The following is a 26,652-nucleotide window of genomic DNA, read 5'->3' as shown; positions in this document are numbered from 1 at the left end:
TTGTTCAGTGTACATTACACACTGTTTGGTGCAGCATGAACACCTTAAAAAATAAATGGACTTTTGTTTCCACCTGCTTCTGCATCTGCTTACAACTCTGGTCTCAGTGTTGATCATAGCCTGACAACAATAACAGCCTTGTGAGAACAAGTTAAGCACATGTGAGGGTTGACACCACTTCCTTAATGAAATGTGGAGATGACACAAAACAGCCCTTTAAAATAATCTTTATAAATATAATCAATACAGCTCTCACAGAGACAAGATACTATTTTCCAAATCAAACTAACATACTATGAACTTTGACCTCCATAATTTAGTAGAGCTGAGAATTCCTTAAACTTCCCACATATTAAGTGGAGTTTTGGGGCTCTCTGCCAGAAAAACTTTAAGGAAGACATTAACAATGAACAGGCTAGAGGCTGAATAGGAAAGGGTGCTTGATAAATAGGGGATAAGGAAATCCTTAATCCTCCCACTTAATCAGTGGAATTTTGGTGCTTCTCAACAATGTGAGAAGGCATTGACAGTGGACAGGAAGAGAATAGAGAGAAGAGCTAAAGAGATCACACTGCCTGTAGGCCTCTTTCGCACCCATCCAGCAGCACCTTAATTTTGTGCAGTTCCTCGATCTCCTGGTGGTGGCGCTCTGTCTTGTGGCTCACCAGTGAGCGGTAGAAGTGGATGGTGAATACCACAAAGATAACCCCCACCGGCACCATAATGATGGTGGAGGCCAGGGCTGCCTGCCAGCCACTGTGCCCTGGCGGAGGGGTGGGCTTGGGTGGCAGGGCGGGGCCGCTACAGTTCAGCTTGGATAGTGCCAGCTCTGCAGCAGCCACCGCCACCTGGTTGGCGGAACTAGAGTCCACGGGCAGGAACTTGATCCAGCAGAGCAGCACTACCTCTGCCAGGAAAAGCAGGATGCCCAGGGCAGTGGAGAAGCCCCAGGCCAGCTCGATGTAGTGGTGCATGCGCTCATGGGGTGACTCGCTGACTGAGTTGAGGTTGTGGATATTGCTGACTGCCTCCACGTTGGGTAGGATGCAGGTGCTGATCAGTAGGGCGAGCAGGTGCACAGCCACCAGCACCGTAGTACAAACGCTAAAGGCAATGAGGAGCATTCGTGGGTAGTTGTACTGGATCTCCAACTGGACCTCCACCATTGCCACCTAGCACAACACATAACACCATCACTATCACAGTCCACAGTGAGAAGGAAAGCAACTTGATTTTCAGACTGGTTAAAATGCTGTTAATAGCAGCAGGGGGGTGAGTGCGTTCTTCCCCCCTCTAGGTTTATTTTTTAAAATTCTGTCTCCAGGAATACAGTGTACAGGCTGCCAGGGAAATTGAGTTTAAAAACAACTGAAGGGATTAGCCCTGCTATTATCCCTGAAAAACAGTGGGGTGACTCACCATAGCGAAGCCAGAGAGCAAGGCAGAGGTGCGGCTGGAGGCTTTCAGTTTGGCCCGGCTCAAGTAGAGCTTCCTCCAAGACAGCGCCTGCACAGAGTGGTGGTTGGAGGTGACCAGCTCCAGGTAGCTGCGGCGCACCCAGTCCCTGTAGTCCATCCCTCCACCCTCCGGCATCCGCTCAAAGCCCCCCGGGGCTGGGGAGCCCATGGGCACGTTCAGCTCACTGCTCATGGCAACTAGCTGACAAGAAGGGATGAAAATGTTAAAAGAAATAACACAAAAAGAGAATGATTTGAGATTTCATGTTTATAATCGGTGGGCCAATTTGACAGTGTGGTCCAACATTGTAACATTATAGCTGAATTCCTGAGACATATCTGAACCTAGGCTACTCACATGGCTGGGCTTCTCTTGTTTTATGAGTGGCTTTCATCACCTATCTACAGTTGAGAGCAAAAAAAATTAACACTTAGCAGTGAGTGCTTGAAAGTATTGATTGTGCCATAATACCATCTGTAGCAACAAGTGCCCGGGTTACATCCTGCGGGCAGAGCAAAATTCAGTACATGGTACAGTAAGCAAAAAAGGTTCGGAACCACTGTACTATAACAGAGATGAAGAACTCCGATTGTAAAACATCTCCTTTTAGTCATACACTGAATCAAAATATAAAACGCAACATGCAACAAATTTAAAAGATTTGACCGAGTTACAGTTCATATGAGGAAATCAGTCAATTTAAATAAATTCATTTGGCCCTAATCTATGGATTTCACATGACTGGGAATACAGATATGCATCTGTTGGTCACAGATACCTTAAAAAAAAAATTAGGTTGGGGTGTGGATCAGAAAACCAGTCAGTATCTGGTGACCACGTGCAGCATGACACATTTCCTTTGTACAGAGATGATCCGGCTTGTGTAATGTTGTCCCACTCTTTAATAACTGTGTGACCTTCCTGGATATTGGTGGAAACTGGAATGCACTATCGTAGACGTCGATCCAGTGCATCCCAAACGTGCTCAACGAGTGACATGTTTGGTGTGTATGCAGGCCATGTACAAACTGGGACATTTTCAGCATCCAAGAATTGTGTACAGGGCCTTGACAATGCATGGCCCCATGTTGCATGCTGAAACAAGAGGTGATGGTGGTGGATGAATGGCATGACAATGGGCCTTAGGCTCTCATCATGGTAGCTCTGTGCATTCAAATTGCGTAAATTGTCTGTAGCTTATGCCTATACCCATACCATAACCCCACCATGGGGCCCTGTTCACAATGTTGACACCAGCAAACCGCTTACCCACACGACACCATACAGGCGTGAGTGGCTTTCATCTGCCTGGTAAAGTTGAAACCGGGATTCATTCTTAAAGAGCGCACATGTCCAGCTTGCCAGTGGCCATCGAAGGTGAGCATTTGTCCACTGAAATAGTTTACAAAGCCGAACTGCAGTCAGGTCAAGACCCTGGTTAGCCCGACGAGCATGCAGATAAGCTTCCCTGAGAGTTGAGCAGAAATTCTTCGGTTGTGCAAACCCAGTTTCATCAGCTGTCCAGGTGGCTGGTCTCAGACGATCCCACGGGTTAAGCAGCCCGATTTGTGGAACTCCTGGGCTGGCGTGGTTACTCGTGTTGGAAGTCCGGTTGGACGAACTGCCAAATTCTCTAAAACGAGGCAGTTTATGGAAGACAAATTAACATTAAATTCTATGGTAGACATTCATGCAGTTAGCATGCCAATTGCTCGCTACCGCAAAACTTGAGACATGTAGCGTTTAAGTTTGTGTAGATATGGCTACATCCTGGTCAGGGAAATTCAACCGGATACGACCTTGATGCCTACGTCGGTAAAGTATTTACAACTTGGTCAAATTATGAATAGCTAATTAATTTTGTGCGTGATACTCAGGGATCCTGCATTACGATCTTGACAAATGACGTCACTGGCTAGCGTTCTACTGGTCACAATGTCACTGAGAATAGTTTGAGCGATAATTACAGAAGCTCATTCGCATCCCTCAGTCAAGGAAGTTTTTTGCTAAATTAAAATGTCACTGTTTCTAAAAAAAATATTTAAAAAACGTATGAATGTATCGCAATCGACAGCCTTGTGCAACGTAGGAGAACTTTATTTTTTTTTTATCCAGCAGGCTAGGTAAATATCTCGCGCTTACTTTAGTTAACAAGATAGCTAACGTTACCTGGTTAGTAAACAATAACCAAGCGTGGAATGTCAGCTAGCTAGAAAATAAGTGCAACCAAGTGTCATCATAAAATGTTTAATTCCTTAGTCATTTCAGCGTCCATCAATCCAAATTTTCGCTACGGCTCCATAGAAGACGATGCGACTTCCTGGCACTCTGGCTAGCATCGCGTTGGCGATGTTATAGGCAAGCTCAGTAGACAGCTACACGATTGACCTTTTTGCCAAGACGTCATTTGACCTTTTAATGCAACCACAAACCTTGACGTACTTCGGTGAATATTAAAGGGCGATGAACTTGCTGAGAGACTTCACTGCTATTTTTCCTTCACCGTACGGAGCATCCTGGTCACGTGACATCTGCATCCCATGAAGAGAATATGGCTACAATTAACAAAGTGGAGCCATATAAACAATGATAAGGAGTTTAAACTAGACCACCTCAATAACCCAAATTGTGATCCTCACAATGAATGAGACTACAGGTTACATGTGTTTTCTACTCAATTTATGAATTACAATAATTGTAATTGCTCTGATTTATCAGTAGGTCTTCAGCATGTGGGCTGGTGCTGGTTCTCAAGGTATTGCTGACCTCGTCCAGTTTGGACACAGTCACCAATTTGATTGAATTCAAAATGGTTCTCTCAAAAGGGAGGAGGCTGGCTATGGAGGTGCTAGTAAAAACAGTTTGAATAACAAAATTATTACAACCGTAAAACATACAACTCGACCGGTCAGTCACTCTTTCAATTCAGTCATCTCTTTCCCTTTCACACAGACAGACAAACTTCCAATTCCACCCATGAATAGATTTTAATAATGCCCAAGACAACTTAACAATGACAGCGTTAAAATAGACAGACAGACAAGTAATCTATGCCAGTGCACACTGCAAGTAACCCACTCCATAATTTGGCAATGCATTAAAGGAGAAGGAAATAATATGTTTGTGTAAGCCTTCATTTCATGACCATAAAACAGTGTTAACAAAAAAAAGACCACAAAACCTATGACAAGTAGGTTTCCAGAAAAGCCCCCCCTGCCCAAAAAGTTGACAGTAATGATGTAAAACGAGCATTAAATTATAGAGTTATGACTTGTATTAGCAGTAAAAAGCTATATAATATGCAGATTGTTTTTGTCAGGCTTCATCTTTTGCAAGCAGGGGGCAGATTTGAACAGGGCACATCATTCATGAGGTGACTGAATTCTAGCCAATAGGATTTGTCATGCTAGAAAGAGCCTAATATTCTCTACCTAGTCCCATCCCAAAAATGTAAAATCACAGGGAACGTCTGTTAATCACCAGAGGTATATTTAGAAAGGTGAAGCATTCCAAATGTTCCTCACTGATGTATATACTTTTAAAGGATTTACGTGCCAATTCCCAGCATTCTTATGCCAGCAGGCCAGACCACATACCTAAAGTGAAATATCTGGATAATTCATGCACCTTAAAATGTCCACCATACTCAAATTAAAGTTTCAAAAGTTTGATCAAACTTATTGACCCTTCTCGGAATGTGTTCAGTAACAAATGCCTTCAAACAAAGAAAATAAAAACAAATATTATTAACTTATTATTGACTGATTTAACACTTTCTCTGCAGATAAATAAGCAAAAACATTAATAAAAACATTACTTCTTTCGGTGTATTGGAAGCATTTTTTTTTTTTTTATAAACTCTATTTTAGGTATTATAATGACACAGCAAGAAATGAGCCCCCCCAAAAAAAAAAACGTTTTTCAACTTTCTATATTAGATAGACTAACGAGTGTGAAATTGCATTACAGATAAAGATGATATTGAGCAGTGCTAATGGTTAAGTTAACATGTCGTCGTAGGGACCAGTATCACACACACAGTAAGGCAACTGAACATTTACTCATGACCTTGACTAAGCGCTTGACAAAATGGCACTGAAGCAAGAGTTAACTTAACAGATATTTCTGCAAATCAATTCATGAGCGTAGTTCAACTGGTGTTTTGCCAGTTTCCTCCATGGTGTCCTCCACAGGCAATTCAAGAGGTCTTTGAGGGAAGCTTCATCTAAACTTCAATAATAGCCACTGGAGTGTGTTAAATGAGACTCCTCTCTTCCCTGTTTCTTTAGTCTATTTATATTTGCAGAGGTTATATGCAACACCAGTAACTTGCAGGCAGACCAAATTAACTTCTTTAAGGCTGAAGTTTTTTTTTCCTTTTCCTTTCTACCACAGTCACATCAACACTAACCACCTTGCATGCTCTGTTAATGACCTGTATCCTCAAGAGTTTAAAAAACCTCACGATAAAAACAAAACACAAAACAAAAAAAGGTGAGAGCACCAAACCGTCCACCATCTTAGCCCGTTTAAAGTCTTGAGGTGAAAAAAGGAAACTTGTAGAAGTGAGTTGTGGGGAGCCAACTGTCAATTTATCACTGTAGACTAGCCCAGGCTAATGCTGAAATGGCTGAGCCCCTTGGTGGAAATGTCTCTGTGCTCCCTGTATAGCCACCCCCTTTCCTTGGTCTCCAGGGCTAAGCAGCAAGCGATCTTAGACGCGGAAGCTCTCTCCCTTGCCGTCTATGTGGCGCAGGCGCAGGTATACGTCGGTGCCGATGCCCTGCATGGACTGGATGGACAGGGAGCCACCCAGATACTCGGCGTACGCCCGGGAGGTGGGCAGCCCGAAGCCAAACCTGACGGGTACACAGAGTTTCTCATACATTAATATTATGGAGTTTTGTAAACTGGCACAATTAACATGAAATGATTATATATCTTTATTTTGCCTTGCAATGAGCAAGGACTTCCTAGAGAAAGCAAAAGGCGTATAAATTGTTAGGGGATGCTAAACGAAGATGCAAACATTACCCTCATACAATCGCAAGATAAATAATTGCACGGACATATTTCGTAGGTGTCATCTCCATGACTACTTAAAAGCAAAGAACAGTTCATACAAAAAAAAAAAAACGTTTTTTTTTACTTACATATCCATTCCCCAACCAGTCTCAATAATTCATAAGATGAAGTAAACCCATGTGAATCAAATTAAATTGTATTTGTCACTTGCTTTGGAAACATCAGAGGAATGGAATCAGTGGAATGGAAGTGTGTGTCATTGACCGTTTTACTTTACATTGGAATTCCATGGCACACAGGAAGTCAATTCAACCCCGTATTATGAGTGTAAGATCCGATGCAGGAAACAGTGGGTATCCCAGTCTTACTCACCCGTGCATGGGGCCGGACTGAGGGCCGCTGTTGGTCATGGTGTTGAAGAGGTTGTTCATGCGAGGGTCTTGGTTGCTCTCTTCAGCTGTGCTGTAATGGTAGTCTGTCACCTTGTCCAGGATCCTGTGGGGGATTCCGCCACCACGGTCTGAGATCCTGACAAAGATGGAGGATTGCCCAGGGTTACGCAACCAGCTAATATTAACTGTGAAAATGAACACTAGTTGGCTATCCCTGACATAGTAGTATGATGCTGAACATTTCTTCAAAAGTAGGTCAACTGAAACCAAAGAAGGAAAGGGCAGACATTTACAGTATAAAGGATTACATGTCTGCCATTTTCTGGTGATTGAAATTATTTTTATCCCATTCAATGGTGGTCAATGGCAAACTGATCATAACCTAATGCTAGCGCAGAAAGCCAGTATCATCCTTTGGTCTTGCATTCTCCTATATGCCAACCTTTAGTAATTCCCAAATGTATTTACAGGAGTACAAAAGCACTTAATACACTGACCTGTTCTGCAATCTGGTGGTCAAACATTTTAGGCTCAGTTTCAAGTTGTATTAGTCATATGTATAGGATACGCATGTCATACATCGTCCAACAAAATACTTACTTGTAGGTTCCGTCGGCAATGCAACAATTAGAAATAATGAAATACGAACATGAAGTAAATAGCATCAAATGGATCAGAAATACAGTGTAGACATTGTTTAATGTTGTAAATGACTATTGTAGCCAATTTTCATTTGTTTTATGGAATATCTACATAGGCCCATAGGCAATAAAACTGGCCTTCTTTAGGCTAGTTGAGTATCTGGAGCATCAGCATTTGTGGGTTTGATTAGAGGCTCAAAATGGCCAGAAACAAAGAACTTTCTTCTGAAACGTCAACAGTGAAGAGGCGACTCCGGGATGCTAGCCTTCTAAGTAGAGTTGAAAAGAAAAAGCTCTCCCATACTGGCCAAAGAAAATAAAAGATTAAGATGGACAAAATAACAGACACTGGATAGAGGACAGAAGAACTGCCTAGAAGCCAGCATCCCAGAGTCACCTCTTCACTGTTTATGTTGAGACTGGTGTTTAGCGGGTACAATTTAATGAAGCTGCCAGTCGAGGACTTGTGAGGCGTGTATTTCTCAAACTAGACACTAATGTACCTGTCCTCTTGCTCAGTTGTGCACCAGGGCCTCCCACTCCTCTTCTATTCTGGTTAGAGCCAGTTTGAGCTGTTCTGTGAAGGGAGTAGCACACAGCGTGTACAAGATCTTCAGTTTCTTGGCAACTTCTCGCATGGAATAGCCTTCATTTCACAGAACAAGAATAGACTGACGAGTTTCAGAAGAAAGTGCTTTGTTTCTGGCTATTTTGAGCCTGTTATCGAACCCACAAATGCTGATGCTCCAGATACTCAACTAGTCTAAAGAAGGCCAGTTAAATTGCTTCTTTAAATTAGAACAACAGTTTTCAGCTGTGCTAACATATTTGCAAAAGGGTTTTCTACTGATCAATTAACCTTTTAAAATTATAAACTTGGATTAGCTAACCACGTGCCATTGGAACACATGAGTGAGTGATGGTTGCTGATAATGGGCCTCTGTATGCCCATGTAGATAGCCATTAAAGAAAAACCTGCCGTTTCCAGTTACAATAGCAATTTACAACATTCAAAATGTCAACACTGTATTTCTGATCAGTTTGATGTTATTTTAAAATGGGGGAAAAAAGCTTTTCTTTCAAAAACAAGGACATTTCTAAGTGACCCCAAACCTTTGAATGGTAGTGTATGTGTGTGTGCGTGGTAAGGTGCAGAGAATCAGAGCAGGTGGTCAGTCCAGTTTGTGTTCAGCAGTCTGATGGCTTGTAGATAGAAACGGTCTCTGAGCCTGTTGGTATCAGAACTCATGCGCCGATACCTAGTGGTTAGAGCATTGGGCCAGTAACCAAAAGGTTGGTGGATCGAATCCCAGAGCGGACAAGGTAAAGATCTGTTGTTCAGCCCCTGAACAAGGCATTTAACCCACCGTTAGGCCGTCATTGTCAATAAAAATTTGTATTCACTATTTAGAGTTTCCCTCAAGCCAGCCTCGGAGAGTGAAAGCATCTAGTCATCCGGAGCAGCGATAGTCTTCCTGAATGGCTTGGAAGCGAGCATAGAATGCATTAAACTCATCTGGGAGGAAGGCGTCGGTGGGCACCACATAGCTGGATTTTCATTTGTAGTCTGTAATAGTCTGAATCCTTGCCACATGTGAGTGGGAGTTGTTGATCAACTTAAGTTTAAGTCTGTCTATTTGTGTCCCCAATGTATTTGCAGTGACCGTACCTGCTTGCCTTCTACAAATCGTGCGCCACAGAGTCATCTGGGTTCATTCTGCTAACATTGAATGTTGCAATACAGGTTCAACATTGTACAGATAGCCATTCATCCAGAGTTTTTTTAGCATCAGAAACTCCAGATCGGGTGAACAGGAGCTCAATGTTTACAACTTCGGTTCACCAGGAAATGTTTGAGGAAACAAAGCCCCACCCCACCTTACCAGAAGCCGCCATTCGGAATATGGAGAAGTTGTCTGGATGAATAGCAGAGTCGAGTGTACTGTCCGTGAGCCACGTCTCAGTAAAAACTAAGACACAGAGGGACATCAGGGAATGCGGTGATTAGAGCTTTGCTCAGAGTTCAAAGTTCATTTTCCATCGATTGGACATTAGCCAACAAGATACTAGAATCAGTGTCAATGTCAATTTAAAAGGTTCTTAAACACGGCACTAGAGTAGAAGAAATCTGACGGTGCTTCCAACGTGGTCCAGAACCCATTCCCATGGTGACCACACTGGGCCCGATAAGAGTGCAGCTTAGAAACACTCCCCCTGATGAGTTGTCAGGTTTCCCATTTAAACGGTTAAGCCCAGAGTACGGGACTCCTAATTATTTAATGTTGTTAAAAGGAGTCTTGAGTAGATAGAGGTAAAGGTCTCCACTTAGTGTGCCAAAGGTAACCCACTCACCTGATGACAAAGTCCACGTCATTGTTGGCGATGGTGACTCCGACATCAGGTACATTGTAAGGCGTGTCGAGGTGGCTTTCCATGGTGGCCCTGTGGGGACACAGGTAGAGGGGAGGTCAAGAGCAGGCAGAGTGAAGATATTAGCCTCTGTGGTCCTTCAACGTAACCTGACACAGAATCTATTAACAGGATTGTTGAGGGATTCACTGATAGCACCCTGAAACAGTCTTATGGGAACGAGGAACATAAGTCAGAGTGAATGGTTTCTCTGCTAACCGCAACATCTGAGAAAGAGCTCCAAGAATAGAAAACGTTCCTAATTGGATTTAATGGCTGATTAGAATCTTATTTGAAAACACATCCACCTGCTAACACACACAATCTAGCATCCCTCTCACAAGTTAGAGTGCCAGGGCAACATTTGACCGCCAAGATCAGTAGGCTGTGGCAGAGTGGAATGTTAGCTAAAACAACCTAACTACAAGAGCACACTGCTTAATACTTCATTAGAGGAGAGGTCAAGCTAGGGATTTAGTTATGTATAGTCATAAAATGGCTACCATGGAGTCTGATGTCCTGTCAGATAAGTTGTCATAATGGATGAGGGAAATAAGCTATTTAAAACTACCAGGGAACAACCATAGGCATACTTTTAAATTCTCAAGGGCACTCGCTCTGGCTGTGCAACAACACCAAGTGTCCCTTTCGCATTCACAGTTCAGATTCACCCCTATTAGTCCAGAAGGAATGTAGTGGGGTTTGGGCCAAGACCTTCTGCCAAGGACACAGTGTTCCAGAAGAAAGACGGGGTCTGGGGCCTGTACAGTCAGGTCACTGCCATGGTGAGAAAGGACAGTGGGGTGGATGGGCAGGGAGTTCCAGGGGGCTAGAGTTACCCGTGGGGTTAACTCAACCCCCCCCCCAAAAAAAACAATACTGCCATTTAAGACAATAGACAACGATTTGTGCTTCAAGAAAGCACATGTAACAAAATGTAGGCTACCCGGCTGGACAAGACTTGTAATGTGCCACGTAAGCGCAACTAGGCCTATACATTGAATAGATCCTCATGTTTCCATTCACAGATCATAAATTAGCTGGAACCACAGATACAGTCACAGCAAACTTTCAGGGAAAGTCAAATAGCATGAAAGGTATACAAGGGCCCCCCCCCCCCCTAATTGGCACTGGCTCCCGAAACTACCTCCAACTTCCTTCATACTGGACACAGACATAAAAATGGTATCCACAAGTTAATCCGACTCAGGTGAAGTAGATTTTTAAAAAAAATTAAAAAGTATCCCGTAACATACATTTGACTTAGTTTCAGCTGGGCCAAGAACTTCCAAGATAAAAGGTGGTAGACAGGGGGAAAAGCATGGAAATAGGTCACATACATACATAGCAGCACTATGGGATTCACAATATATATATATATATAGTAGCACTATGGGATTCACAACAAAAAAGAAAGCTATGAACACAACCAGTCAGAGGCTATACAATGTTCCCAAACAAGAAAAACACTGCTGGCCCAGTTATTATAGACCATTGTCATAGATCATTCTAAAAGTCCGTTACAATGGCTTGGGGACTGACAGGTGACGGAAGGCACACTTGTCACAGGCCGTTTTTTATTGACTGAGGTGTCACAATGTTGGCTCCACCATGTTTGAAACTCAATGTTGGTTTAATTACACATTTCTGTGAGATCTGTTTGGTGATGAACAAGAACAACTCACAAAGGTGTATTTCATGTGACTGTCAGTTTATTGGTTAGGAGAAGGAAAGTGTTTTGGTACCTCATGGCGTTCTTCAGCAGCTCTGGCAGGATGTAGTCTAGGGGCAGAGGGATGAAGGGGAAGCGGGCCGCCACATGGCCATTGATACGCACCCGCGGGGAGTTACCATACTGGTGCTCACACAGACGCCTGCAGAAAACATGCGGGAGCCATAAGGAAACACATAAGATTACGATTGTGTATGGAAACGCATTCTAACCTATAGGCCTCAGCAGTACTTGCATAAAAATGTATTTGTATAAGTATAGCCTATTTATACTGTGAGGGGAATTTGCAAAATTAGGCCTACATGTGACTTTATAGGTATGAATAGGCCTACAAATGGGTAGTTTGATCAAATTAATCATTCATACCCCTTTACTTATTCCACTGTTAGTCTGAAGTCAACATTTATTCAATTGACACTTATTCACACTTAAACCAGGTTTTTCCTCTAGGATGTTACCTGTGCCTAGCTCCATTCAGTTTATTTTTTATCCTGCAGTCTTTACCAATTACAAGCATACCCAAAACATGATGCAGCCACCCCTATGCTTGAAAACATGGAGAGCAGTACTCAGTAATGTGTTGTATCTGCCCCAAACATAACACGTTGTATTCAGGACAAAAAGTTATTTGCTTTGACATATTTTTTGCAGTTTTTCCCTTTAGTGCCTTATTGCAAACAGGATGCGTGTTTTGGAATATTTTTTATTCTGTACAGGCTTCCTTCTTTTCACACTGTCAATTAGGTTAGTATTGTGGAGTAAATACAATGTTGCACCATCCTCAGTTCTTCTCCGTCACAGCCATTAAACTCCAACTGTTTTGGAGTTAAAATTGGCATCATGATGAAATTCCTGGGCAGTTTCCTTCAAGAGGAAGGCAACAGAGTTAGGAAGGACTCGTCTATCTTTGTAGTGATACACCATCCAAAGTGTAATTAACAACTTTACCATGATCAAAAGGGGTATTCAACGTATGTTTTTTATCTTCTGACCCATCTGCCAATATATCCCCTTCTTTGCGAGACATTGGAAAACCTCCCTGGTCTTTGTGTTTGAAATTCACTGCTTAACTGGAGGACCTTGTACAGATCATTGTATGTGTGGGGTACAGCGATGAGGTAGTCATTCAAAAATCATGTTAAACACTATTATTGCACACAGAGTGAGTCCATGCAACTTGTTAAGCACATTTTTACTATTCTTTAGGCTTGCCGTAACAAAGGGGTTGAATACTTGACTCAAGACAAAAAAAAATAATTCCAATTTGACACTATGGGGTACTCTGTGTAGGCCAGTGACAAAAAAAAGATATACATTTGATCCATTTTAAATGACTTCTGAAAGCACTGTAGTTTATCCATAGCACACTGACAGTCCACATTGTGCCTAAAAAAAACAAGTGGTCTGCTTCATAGTTATTGACCACATATAGGGCGGCAGGGTAGCCTAGTGGTTAGAGCGTTGGACTAGTAACCGGAAGGTTGCAAGTTCAAACCCCCAAGCTGACAAACTACAAATCCGTCGTTCTGCCCCTGAACAGGCAGTTAACCCACTAGGCCATCATTGAAAATAAGAATTTGTTCTTAATTGACTTGCCTAGTTAAATAAATAAAAATATGTTGAGGAAAGACATCCAGTCTGCTCTAATGTGCTGATCAGTGCTAAAAAGAGACTCATAACTGGTCTGCTCTTTAAAATCAGGGGGTCTGTGAACACAGGGCTGCATGTAGAGGAGGACAGCTTGTTGATTCAGGGTCTGTCACCTTTGACTCAGAAAATCTGCATTAGTACCTTTGTTCTGATGCAGCCAGAACCCAGCGACTGGAAAGAGTTTGAGAGAGAAAGAGAGCAGCTGCACATTCCTAGAGAGGCTGAACTGGGACATGTGCACAGAGGCTTGTGAAGAGTGTGCTTGACTGTATGTGAGTATTGAGTGGACATTATTTGGATACGTTCATTGTGCCACACAGAGCTGTGATAAAGATGTTGACCTTGAGAAGACCCTGACACAGAGCCAGTGTAAAATACAATACAGTGCCTTGCGAAAGTATTCGGCCCCCCCGACCTTTTGCCACATTTCAGGCTTCAAACAAAGATAAGGAGACACGTGATGCCACGGAGCTGAGCAGACATTGACAAACCGAGCTCTTCAAAATTATTCTATTTTTACCTAAATAACAACGTTAAAACAATATTCTAACATCGGCTGATAAATTGTCAAGTACTTACCTTCCCAAAGAGCCATGGACCGCCGACCGAGAGGCAAGAAGGACGACCAAAACGTTGTTGATTCCCAAGATAACGATAACGCTACAGCTAGCAAGAATAGCATTAGCCCTCATAACTCAGACGACAGTTCCAGAATGTTGCTCTCAGCAGCCTCTTGCGAGCCTGCCGACATGCTGGCTACTTTCCTCCGGGAAATTCAGGATGGTAACAGAGGTCTTTCTCTGAAAATCGATAAGAAATCGGCTGAACTCCATTCTTCCATTGACGACCTGAAATCCTCCATGAATGATCTCCTTTTGAGAACGACTGAGGCAGAGCTGCGCATTAGCACAGTTGGAGATACCATCGCTAGACATGACCAGGTCTTGACACAACTGCAAAAGGACAATGCCTATCTCAAAAACAAAGTAGATCAGATGGAGAACCAGAGTAGACGTAGTAATATCCGTGTGGTGGGATTGAAAGAGGACAGCGAGGGCCGTGACCCGGTCCGTTTCTTCACTCAATGAATCCCGGAGGTCCTAGGCATAACCAACTTCACCAAGCCGCTGGAAATCCAAGATGTTCCAAGACAGAGAGAAGATACTGCAACTCGCAAGAGCCAAAGGGGACATTGCCATCGATGGGAAGAGGGTCAGCCTTTTCCCGGATATGAGCGTGGACCTCGCCAGACGCCGCAAGCAGTTCAGACCTGCCGCCAAAGCACTGAAGGAGAAGAACATCACCGGCTACCTCATCCACCCTGCGCGGATGAAAGTTCAGTACAAAGGCCGAAGCCATCTCTTCAACACACCGGGAGAAGTGCACACTTTTCTCAAAGAACTGAGCAACGTCTGAGTCTGAGCCAGGACGGTCTCTCTGGGGGATAAAATGCAGTTAGTTTGTTTTCTCTTATCCGGATTGAACTGCTGGTATCTCCCGGTCACTTTAACCTCTTGCTCCTACCTGGCACGCAGGCGTCCCATCTAGAGCTCTGGAAATGCAAATGCGCTACGCTAAATGCTAATAGTATTAGTTCAAACTCAAACGTTCATTAAAATACACATGCAGGGTATTGAATTAAAGCTACACTCGTTGTGAATCCAGGCAACAAGTCAGATTTTTAAAATGCTTTTCGGCGAAAGCATGAGAAGCTATTATCTGATAGCATGTAACACCCCAAAAGACCCGCAGGGGACGTAAACAAAATAATTAGCATATTCGGCGCTACACAAACCGCGCAATAAAATATAAAACATTCATTACCTTTGACCATCTTCTTTGTTGGCACTCCTAGATGTCCCATAATCACTATTGGGTCTTTTTTTCGATTAAATCGGTCCATATATAGCCTAGATGTCGATCTATGAAGACTGTGATAAACGGAAAAAAATAGCGTTTCGTAACGTCATTTTTTAAAATTCAAAAAGTCGACGATAAAAACTTTCACAAAACACTTCGAAATACTTTTGTAATGCAACTTTAGGTATTAGTACACGTTAATAAGCGATACAATTCATCAGGAGGCGATGTAAATTCTATAGGTGTCAGTCTCAAAAAAATGTCTGGAGAGAGCTCGACCAAAACATTCGGTCGGAGACCGGAGGGAATCGGTTCCCTTGATTCGGTTTGACCAAGAATCAAAGCTGAATCAAATGACAAGACTCTAGACATTGTGTGGAAGCTGTAAGCACTGCAACCTCGGCCTCATTTAATTCGGTTCACTTTGAACAATTCCTGGAAGTAGCGCAAGGATATTTATTTCCATTTTCGGGTTTTCCTGCACTTTTCGATGAAACGCACGTTCTGTTATAGTCACAGCCATGATTTAACCAGTTTTATAAACGTCTGAGTGTTTTCTATCCACACATACTAATCATATGCATATACTATATTCCTGGCCTGAGTAGCAGGGCGCTGAAATGTTGAGCGATTTTTAACAGAATGTTCGAAAAAGTACAGGGTCGACTTAACAGGTTAATTGATTTGTACATTTTCAACTAACCGCATCTTCCCGGGGTGAGTTCTATTACATTTACAGGGGAGTATATTTTGCTTTTGTCCACATCTACTGGGCGAAGCAATAAGTCGGTTTAGGCCCACTGCTTTCCCCCTCATTTATGTTAATCTTTCGTAAAGAGACTCAAGCAGCCCTTACCGTGGGCAGTAAATATTCAGCCATAAATATCTATTCACAACATTTGTATTCAATTTAGAGAGCTCGCAGGTTTTAGTTTACGCCAAGGTTTAGCTAGTAAGAGCAAGATGGAAAGCGAGCAGCAACGTATCTCTACAAGAGTATTCATGTTTGATTGTTGGGACTGTTGTTCTAGTCTGACAATCGGGGTGGGTGGGATTCTTATTATTTTTCTCTTCCTTTTTTCTATGTTTGTTTCCTCCCTAAAGAGACACACACATGTCACTTGTGCTCAAACCAAAGTTGAAACATTTCCTAATTATCTGCATATGATCGATTTCTATTCAGTTACATATTTGAAACCCAACCTATGCTTAATCCACTAAAATATGTCACATTCAACGTAAAAGGTCTTAACAGCCCGATTAAAAGGAAAAGATACATACCTTAAGAAATTAAAGGCTGACATTGTGTTTTTACAAGAAACACATCTTACAGCCAGTGAACACAAGAAATTGAAGAGGGAATGGGTAGGACAAGTTTTTGCATCCTCTTTTAACTCCAAAGCAAGAGGAACTGCAATTTTGATAAGTAGACACATCCCCTTCTGCGTCAACACCATCTCTGATTCCTCTGGCAGGTTTGTTTTGGTGCAGGGGCATATGTTTTCAGAGTCTTGGACCATATTGAATATTTATGCTCCTAACTTCGATGACCATATTTTTATTCAGAATGTCTTCCTTCAGGTTGCTCAAGCACCACCAGGATGGCTACTGGTTGGAGGAGATTTTAATTTTTGCTTAGATACAGTTCTTGATAGGTCTTCTGATAAACCCTCACTTCTTACCCTCACTTCTTACCAAAGCCGGCAAGCTCACCATGTCATTCATGAAAGATCTCAATTTACTAGACATCTGGAGACAGTTGCACCCACAGGATAGTGACTACTCTTTTTATTCACACCCACACGCATAGATAACTTTTAACTTTTGACTTTCGACACAACTGTTTCATAGAGTGTTAGATGTCGAGTATCTCCCCAGATTGCTTTAGTGACCATTCTCCTCTGGTATTATCAATCTCCATTCCTACCAAGGTAAATGGAGCATATAGATGGAGACTAAATTCTACACTTCTAAAGCAACCTGAATTTTGTGCATTCATCAATATTTTTACTTTGACAAACAAACCCTCTGCTCCTGACAGCTTCATTCTTTGGGACACATTGAAGGCCTACCTGAGGCGACAGATTATTTCCTATACTAAAGGGCTGAAGAAAAAACACGGTGCGGAACTGAGTGCTCTTGAATCTGAAATCTCCGAGCTAGAGAAAACCTACCAAAGAGGCCCGACTAAAGATCTATACAGGCTTTTGGTAAATAAAAAACTTAAATATAATATTCTGAACACATATCAAGCTGAAAGGGCCATCACTAAATCAAAACAGTGTTATTATGAGCTTGGAGAGAAGAGAAAGCTCAAAGTATTGGCATGGCAACTGAAAGCAGAGGAAAGTAAGAGGACAATTAATGCCATAGAAACTCACTAAAGAGATATCTTTCGACCCTACTGAAATTAATAATACTTTTAAGAAATACTATGAAGACCTCTACACTTCCCAATCAAGCGATGATCTATCAGAGATAGACTCCTTTCTCTCCTCTCTCAACCTCCCATGCCTGTCAGGGGAAGACAGCGAGCGCCTGAGTGAACACTTCTCAGTCCCTGAATTGTTGGAGGCCATTAAATCCTTACCTTCTAATAAATCTCCTGGGGAGGATGGCTTCCCTCCAGAGTTCTATAAAGAATTTAGGGAGCTGTTGGTCCCCTACCTTATGGAGGTACTTAAAAAAGCCAGAGAAGACAACTGCTTTCCAGAGTCCTTCTCTCAAGCAGCGATTACTGTAATCCACAAGAAAGGGAAAAACCCGCTAAAGTGCACCTCCTATAGACCAATCTCTCTCCTTAACACAGATTGTAAACTGGTCACCAAGATGCTATCTAAGAGACTGGAGTCATGTCTTCCCCTGTTGGTCAACCCAGATCAGCCTGGCTTCATAATTAACAGATTGTCCTCCAATAATCTCAGAAGGTTCTTTGATATAATTGACCTTGCTAACAAAAACAAAGTACCTGGTGTCGCAGTCTCCCTCGACGCTGAAAAGGCCTTTGATAGGGTTGAATGGCCATACCTCTTTCGCGTCTTGGAAAAGTTTGGTTTAGGTACTGTGTTTGTAAATTTGATAAAATCACTCTACAAATCTCTAAAGCTAGGATTGCTACAAATGGGATTACTTCCTCCTCTTTCCCTCTTTATAGGGGGAACAGACAAGGTTGCCCAATTAGCCCCCACCTCTTTGCCCTCGCCATCAAACCGTTGGCTGAGGCTATTAGAACGTGCCCTGACATACATGGCTTTGAGGTGGGCCCCCATATCCATAAATTATCACTCTTTGCGGACGACCTTATCTTATTCCTAACAAACCCAGAACACTCCCTCTCTCACTTGCAGATCCTACTACTATAGTGTTATAATTCTTTCTCTGGATATAAGGTCAATCTTGATAAAAGCGAAATCTTACCGTTGTCTGTCTTTGACCATCATACCATCAAGCACAAGTTTCCTTTTAGATGGTCACCTATGGGCTTCACATATTTGGGCATAATGGTGGATGGTAATCTGAACAACCTCTATAAACTCAATCTGGCCAGTTTGTTGCAAAAGGTGGAGGTTGACCTTTGTAAATGGATGGACTTACCTCTCACTCTACTGGGTAGAATCAATGTAATTCAAATGAATGTCCTGCCCAGGTTTCTATATCTGTTTCAATCTCTCCCTATCCCTGTTCCCGCAGCATTTTTTTCCTCTCTCGACAAGCTGACCAGACGGTTTATCTGGCACGGCAAAACCCCTAGGGTTGGCCTGGATAAACTGACCCTTGATTACATTCAAGGGGGCTTAAACCTCCCCAATTTTAGAATGTACTACTGGGCTGCACAGTCTAGGATTCTGACTCAGAGGTTTGACAATGGTCCCTCTCCCTCATGGTTGAACATTGAAAAGCTTGACGTAAATGATGACACCGGGGCAGATCTGTTTTACAAATGGGACAGAAAATCTATAAAAAACATCACAGACAACCCTTTAATCATACATTCTGTCCTGGCATGGTGCAAACTGCATGAGCTGTTCGGACGAGGGGGATTCCTTTCCCCCAAAACCCCTTTATGGAACAATAGATTGATCCCTATGTTTTTCCAGAATCGTAACTTTAGACCATGGTCTGATAAGGGAATCACTCTTCTGGAACATTGTTACGAGGAGGGAGTTCTTATGTCTTTTGATCAGCTGAAACATAAATACCACTTGCCTAACAGGGACTTCTTTAGCTACCTACAACTACGAAACTTTATTAGGGTGACTCTCAAAGGACAATGGAACCTACCTAAGATGTCACTAATTGAACAACTCTGCCACGCAGACCAACCACTGTTCAAGACCATTTCCCGTGTTTACAATGCTCTTATGTCAGGACTAACACTGCCTGGGCTAGATAAACCCCGACTTAGATGGGAGAGAGATCTGGGTATTGATCTTGATGAGGATCTATGGAGTGACCTATGCAGGGATGGGGTTACATCCACATTGAACTCCAGATACAGACTGATCCAGTTTAATTTCCTCCATCAGCTCTATATCACCCCATCTAGACTGCACAAGTTCAACCCAGATATCTCCTCCCTATGTTTTAGATGTGGCTCAGATGAAGGAACATTCCTCCATTCCACTTGGCAGTGTTCAAAACTACACGTTTTCTGGCAGGGGGTATGCGATACCATATCCTCAATTCACGGGGTTGCATTCCCTTTAGACCCGGAGGTCTGTCTACTGGGTAACTTTACAAACACCATTCTTAGGCAAAGCCATACTATAAAGCTAACATAAATATTGCTAGCGATTGCCAAGAAATGTATTGCCTTGAAATGGAAATTGGATTCCTCCCTGCCAGTTGCAATGTGGCTTTCGGAGGTTAATAGTTGTATCCCTTTGGAGAAAATCACTTACTGCTTGAGGAATAAGTTAGACATTTTACAGAATTTGGCAACCTTTTATTGACTATATGGAGAATCTCCCCCCACATCTCATTGATTGAATCTATATATAATCCTCACATAATGTTTCACACGTAATGTATATTATGTAGCCTACGGCAGCTGATCCAATGTCTCGTTATTTTTATTTATTATTGTATCATTTATTTTTTTTACGTTCGTCTGTTACTATCACTTTGTCCTATCGTTGTCCAATATCTTTTCACTTTTGTTTTGAATGTTCTTAATTGGAAAATGCAAAAATAAAAGATTAATTTTTTTTTTTTACAAAGATATAAAACTGTCTTTTTTTGTGAAGAATCAACAACAAGTAGAAAGACATTTATTGGATATTTCAAACTTTTTTAACAAATCAAAAACTGAAAAATTGGGCGTGCAAAATTATTCAGCCCCCTTAAGTTAACACTTTGTAGCACCACCTTTTGCTGCGATTGCAGCTGTAAGTCGCTTGGGGTATGTCTATCAGTTTTGCACATCGAGAGACTGAAATTTTTTCCCATTCCTCCTTGCAAAACAGCTCGAGCTCAGTGAGGTTGGATGGAGAGCATTTGTGAACAGCAGTTTTCAGTTCTTTCCACAGATTCTCGATTGGATTCAGGTCTGGACTTTGACTTGGCCATTCTAACACCTGGATATGTTTATTTTTGAACCATTCCATTGTAGATTTTGCTTTGTTTTGGATCATTGTCTTGTTGGAAGACAACTCTCCGTCCCAGTCTCAGGTCTTTTGCAGACTCCATCAGGTTCTCTTCCAGAATGGTCCTGTATTTGGCTCCATCCATCTTCCCATCAATTTTAACCATCTTCCCTGTCCCTGCTGAAGAAAAGCAGGCCCAAACCATGATGCTGCCACCACCATGTTTGACAGTGGGGATGGTGTGTTCAGGGTGATGAGCTGTGTTGCTTTTACGCCAAACATAACGTTTTGCATTGTTGCCAAAAAGTTCAATTTTGGTTTCATCTGACCAGAGCACCTTCTTCCACATGTTTGGTGTGTCTCCCAGGTGGCTTGTGGCAAACTTTAAACAACACTTTTTATGGATATCTTTAAGAAATGGCTTTCTTCTTGCCAGATTTGTGCAATATACGACTGATTGTTGTCCTATGGACAGAGTCTCCCACCTCAGCTGTAGATCTCTGCAGTTCATCCAGAGTGATCATGGGCCTCTTGGCAGTATCTCTGATCAGTCTTCTCCTTGTATGAGCTGAAAGTTTAGAGGGACGGCCAGGTCTTGGTAGGATCTCAGCGATCACTGCCTCATCGCCTGTATCCGCCACGGAGCCGCAGTCAAACGACCACCCCTCATCACTGTCAAACGCTCCCTAAAACACTTCTGTGAGCAGGCCTTTCTAATCGACCTGGCCCGTGTATCCTGGAAGGACATTGACCTCATCCCGTCAGTTGAGGATGCCTGGTCATTCTTTAAAAGTAACTTCCTCACCATTTTAGATAAGCATGCTCCGTTCAAAAAATGCAGAACCAAGAACAGATACAGCCCTTGGTTCACTCCAGACCTGACTGCCCTCGACCAGCACAAAAACATCCTGTGGCGGACTGCAATAGCATCGAATAGCCCCGTGATATGCAACTGTTCAGGGAAGTCAGGAACCAATACACGCAGTCAGTCAGGAAAGCTAAGGCCAGCTTCTTCAGGCAGAAGTTTGCATCCTGTAGCTCCAACTCCAAAAAGTTCTGGGACACTGAAGTCCATGGAGAACAAGAGCACCTCCTCCCAGCTGCCCACTGCACTGAGGCTAGGAAACACGGTCTCCACCGATAAATCCATGATTATCGAAAACTTCAATAAGCACTTCTCAACGGCTGGCCATGCCTTCCGCCTGGCTACTCCAACCTCGGCTCCGCCCCCCCCCCGTAGTTCCTCACCCAAGCCTCTCCAGGTTCTCCTTTAACCAAATCCAGATAGCAGATGTTCTGAAAGAGCTGCAAAACCTGGACCCGTACAAATCAGCTGGGCTTGACAATCTGGACCCGCTATTTCTGAAACTATCCGCCGCCATTGTCGCAACCCCTATTACCAGCCTGTTCAACCTCTCTTTCATATCGTCTGAGATCCCCAAGGATTGGAAAGCTGCCGCAGTCACCCTGGAGAGACACCCTGGACCCAAACTGCTATAGACCTATATCCATCCTGCCCTGCCTATCTAAGGTCTTCGAAAGCCAAGTCAACAAACAGGTCACTGACCATCTCGAATCCCACTGTACCTTCTCCGCTGTGCAATCTGGTTTCCGAGCCGGTCACGGGTGCACCTCAGCCACACTCAAGGTACTAAATGATATCATAACCGCCATCGATAAAAGACAGTACTGTGCAGCCGTCTTCATCGACCTCGCCAAGGCTTTCGACTCTGTCAATCACCATATTCTTATCGGCAGACTCAACAGCCTCGGTTTTTCGGATGACTGCCTTGCCTGGTTCAACAATTACTTTGCAGACAGAGTTCAGTGTGTCAAATCGGAGGGCATGCTGTCCGGTCCTCTGGCAGTCTCTATGGGGGTGCCACAGGGTTCAATTCTCGGGCCGACTCTTTTCTCTGTATATATATCAATGATGTTGCTCTTGCTGCGGGCGATTCCCTGATCCACCTCTACGCAGACGACACCTTTCTATATACTTCCGGCCCGTCATTGGACACTGTGCTATCAAACCTCCAAACGAGCTTCAATGCCATACAGCACTCCTTCCGTGGCCTCCAACTGCTCTTAAACGCGAGTAAAACCAAATGCATGCTTTTCAACCGATCGCTGCCTGCACCCGCATGCCCGACTAGCATCACCACCCTAGATGGTTCCGACCTTGAATATGTGGACATCTATAAGTACCTAGGTGTCTGGCTAGACTGCAAACTCTCCTTCCAGACTCATATCAAACATCTCCAATCAAAAATCAAATCAAGAGTCGGCTTTCTATTCCGCAACAAAGCCTCCTTCACTCACGCTGCCAAGCTTACCCTAGTAAAACTGACTATCCTACCGATCCTCGACTTCGGCGATGTCATCTACAAAATGGCTTCCAACACTCTACTCAGCAAACTGGATGCAGTCTATCACAGTGCCATCCGTTTTGTCACTAAAGCACCTTATATACCACCCACCACTGCGACTTGTATGCTCTAGTCGGCTGGCCCTCACTACATATTCGTCGCCAGACCCACTGGCTCCAGGTCATCTACAAGTCCATGCTAGGTAAAGCTCCGCCTTATCTCAGTTCACTGGTCACGATGGCAACACCCATCCGTAGCACGCGCTCCAGCAGGTGTATCTCACTGATCATCCCTAAAGCCAACACCTCATTTGGCCGCCTTTCGTTCCAGTACTCTGCTGCCTGTGACTGGAACGAATTGCAAAAATCGCTGAAGTTGGAGACTTTTATCTCCCTCACCAACTTCAAACATCAGCTATCCGAGCAGCTAACCGATCGCTGCAGCTGTACATAGTCTATAGGTAAATAGCTCACCCATTTTCACCTACCTCATTCCCATACTGTTTTTATTTATTTACTTTTCTGCTCTTTTGCACACCAATATCTCTACCTGTACATGACCATCTGATCATTTATCACTCCAGTGTTAATCTGCAAAATTGTATTATTCGCCTACCTCCTCATGCCTTTTGCACACATTGTATATAGACTGCCCATTTTTTCTACTGTGTTATTGACTGCTAATTGTTTACTCCATGTGTAACTCTGTTGTCTGTTCACACTGCTATGCTTTATCTTGGCCAGGTCGCAGTTGCAAATGAGAACTTGTTCTCAACTAGCCTACCTGGTTAAATAAAGGCGAAATAAAAAATAAAAAATATTATTTAAAAAAATTTGCAGTGGTCTGATACTCCTTCCATTTCAATATTATCGCTTGCACAGTGCTCCTTGGGATGTTTAAAGCTTGGGAAATCTTTTTGTATCCAAATCCGGCTTTAAACTTCTTCACAACAGTATCTCAGACCTGCCTGGTGTGTTCCTTGTTCTTCATGATGCTCTCTGCGCTTTTAACGGACCTCTGAGTCTATCACAGTGCAGGTGCATTTATACAGAGACTTGATTACACACAGGTGTATTGTATTTATCATCATTAGTCATTTAGGTCAACATTGGATCATTCAGAGATCCTCACTGAACTTCGAGAGAGTTTGCTGCACTGAAAGTAAAGGGGCTGAATAATTTTGCACGCCCAATTTTTCAGTTTTTGATTTGTTAAAAAAGTTTGAAATATCCAATAAATGTCGTTCCACTTCATGATTGTGTCCCACTTGTTGTTGATTCTTCACAAAAAAATAGTTTTATATCTTTATGTTTGAAGCCTGAAATGTGGCAAAAGGTCGCAAAGTGCAAGGGGGCCGAATACTTTCGCAAGGCACTGTATCAATATCATATTTAGTTTGATTTCAAACATGCCACATTCCCAGCTAGGGGGAAAGCCAGCTCCAATGCTTTACAGCACAAAACACAACTCCTCCAGCTCTCAATATTGACCACCATTTAATTGGATATTTGAGTTATATAAAATAAATACAAAAGTGTACGATACCTGACAGGCATCAGTGGTTTGAGTTCATTTTCCATCCATTGTGGGCTTTGCCTGTCAAGCAGCAGAAGGGCACATTTGCCCATGTATCGCAGCTAGAAATAATGTTTGCATGCTTGAAACTTTATAAAAGTTGCCTAAATATGTTAAGTTCTGTACTTTTTGTAGCGATGAGACAAGATAGTAGCTGCTAAACAATTGGATACCATGAAATTGGGTAGAAAAAGGGGTAAAATTCACACAAATATATATAATTGACAACATTGATTTTTAAGACTGTTTAATCATGATTACTTCTGAAAATCACCTATACACACAGACATTGACGGATCATGTCAATTTGGCTACCTAACAGGTAGACCAACGTGTCAAACTTGGCCTTTGTCAGCCAATACAGAAAGATTGGGAGAAACTCCAGGCGCTTAAAATTGGCTTAAAATAGTCTCTCTCTCACTCTCTCGGAGAGTCTCACATTTTACTCTACGGCACCCACAAATGTAACAAGACTTGTCTGAAGGTAACCAGTACAAAATAATATATATATATGGAAGTATGGAGAGGTGAGCCTACCCACAAAGAGTTAAAAATAATATACACACACACACTTTCTGAGCTTTCTTATATTTCCTAAATATAGGACTGCCACCTTTTTTAACCGTCTTGGACATTTATTCTTTCTTTACCCTTTTCTACCCAATTGGTAGTTACAGTCTTGTCTCATTGCTGCAACACCTGTATGGACTCGGGGGAGGTGAAGGTCGAGAGCCGTGCATCCTCCCGAAACACAACCCAACCAAGCCGCACTGCTTCTTGACACAATGCCCACAACCCAGACACACCAGTGTCGGAGGAAACACCGTACACCTGGCAAACGTGTCAGCGTGCACTGCAACCTGCACGCCACAGGAGTCGCTAGTGCGTGATGGGACAAGGACATCGCTGCAGGCCAAACCCTCCCCTAACTCGGACGCTGGGCCAATTGTGCGCCACCCCATGGGTCTCCCGGTCACGGCCAGCTGCAACTGAGTCTGGACTCAAACCTAGAATCTCTAGTGACACTGCGGTGCAGTGCCTTAAGACGACTGCACCCTTTTGCAATTATGTTAGCACAGCTGAAAACTGTTGTCCTGATTAAAAAAGCAATAAAACCGGCCTTCTTTAGACTAGTTGAGTATCTGGAGAATCAGCATTTGTGGGGTTCGATTACACGCTCAAAATGGCCAGAAACAAAGACCTTTCTAATGAATTTCAGTCTATTCTTGTTCTGAGAAATTAAGGCTATTCCATGCGAAAAATTGCCAAGAAACTGAAGATCTCGTACAACACTATGTGCTACTCCCTTCACAGAACAGCACAAACTGGCGCTAACCAGAATAGAAAGAGAAGAGGTAGCGCTCAACTTGTCTTCTCCGGACAAGCTTTTTTTCTGGATGCCCCAAAAAAAAAAACAATCGGAAAGGGGATTCACCAGAGAAAATTACTTTACCCCAGTTCTCAGCAGTCCAATCCCTGTACCTTTTGCAGAATATCAGTCTGTCCCTGATGTTTTTCCTGGAGATAAGTGGATTATTTTCTGCCCTTCTTGACACCAGGCCATCCTCCAAAAGTATTTGCCTCACTGTGCGTGCAGATGCACTCACACCTGCCTGCTGCCATTCCTGAGCAAGCTCTGTACTGGTGGTGCCCCGATCCCGCAGCAGAATCATCTTTAGGAGACGGTCCTGGCGCTTGCTGGATTTTCTTGCTGTGAAGCCCTATTCTTATTTTATTTTAAGAATGTGAAATGTCAGAATAATAGTAGAGTGATTTATTTCAGCTTTTATTTCTTTCATCACATTCCCAGTGGGTCAGAAGTTGAAATACACTCAATTAGTATTTAGTAGCATTGCCTTTAAATTGTTTAACTTGGGTCCAACGTTTTGGGTAGCCTTCCACAAGCTTCCCACAATAAGTTGGGTGAATTTTGGCCCATTCCTCCTGACAGAGCTTGTG

The 26,652-nt window shown here is 42.9% G+C and overlaps 2 protein-coding genes across 14 annotated transcripts in view; both read right to left on the bottom strand.

Annotated features, from left to right (window-relative positions):
* Positions 1-210: 210 nt before the first annotated feature.
* Positions 211-4,013, bottom strand: orai2 (ORAI calcium release-activated calcium modulator 2). 13 transcript variants are annotated; one of them, XM_035780145.2, is made up of 4 exons: positions 3,891-4,013; positions 1,816-1,859; positions 1,420-1,655; positions 211-1,172 (listed from the first exon to the last, which is right to left on the bottom strand). In XM_035780145.2, exons 2-4 carry the CDS (start codon positions 1,850-1,852, stop codon positions 567-569), a joined length of 879 nt encoding a protein of 292 aa, XP_035636038.1. In that variant the 5' UTR covers positions 1,853-1,859; positions 3,891-4,013; the 3' UTR covers positions 211-566. The 13 variants fall into 13 exon arrangements, with proteins under 13 accessions (XP_035636038.1, XP_035636037.1, XP_035636044.1 ...); XM_035780144.2 differs by having other exon boundaries at positions 3,901-4,013; XM_035780151.2 differs by having other exon boundaries at positions 1,420-1,659; positions 3,891-4,001.
* A 413-nt stretch (positions 4,014-4,426) lies between these two features.
* bckdk (branched chain ketoacid dehydrogenase kinase) overlaps positions 4,427-26,652 on the bottom strand; it is a 42,228-nt gene continuing 20,002 nt past the window's right edge. The window contains exons 8-11 of the mRNA XM_035780140.2: positions 11,671-11,799; positions 9,869-9,958; positions 6,856-7,011; positions 4,427-6,317 (exon numbers count right to left, since the gene is read on the bottom strand). Coding sequence (XP_035636033.1) covers positions 6,173-6,317; positions 6,856-7,011; positions 9,869-9,958; positions 11,671-11,799 — 520 coding nt within the window. The 3' untranslated portion in view covers positions 4,427-6,172. The remainder of the gene's footprint in view (positions 6,318-6,855; positions 7,012-9,868; positions 9,959-11,670; positions 11,800-26,652) is intronic.

The sequence above is a fragment of the Oncorhynchus keta genome, chromosome 11, assembly GCF_023373465.1.
Source record: "Oncorhynchus keta strain PuntledgeMale-10-30-2019 chromosome 11, Oket_V2, whole genome shotgun sequence".
Taxonomy (NCBI): domain Eukaryota; kingdom Metazoa; phylum Chordata; class Actinopteri; order Salmoniformes; family Salmonidae; genus Oncorhynchus; species Oncorhynchus keta.
The sequence above is the reverse complement of the archived record's forward strand: the minus strand, read 5'-3'. Positions and strand labels throughout refer to the sequence as shown.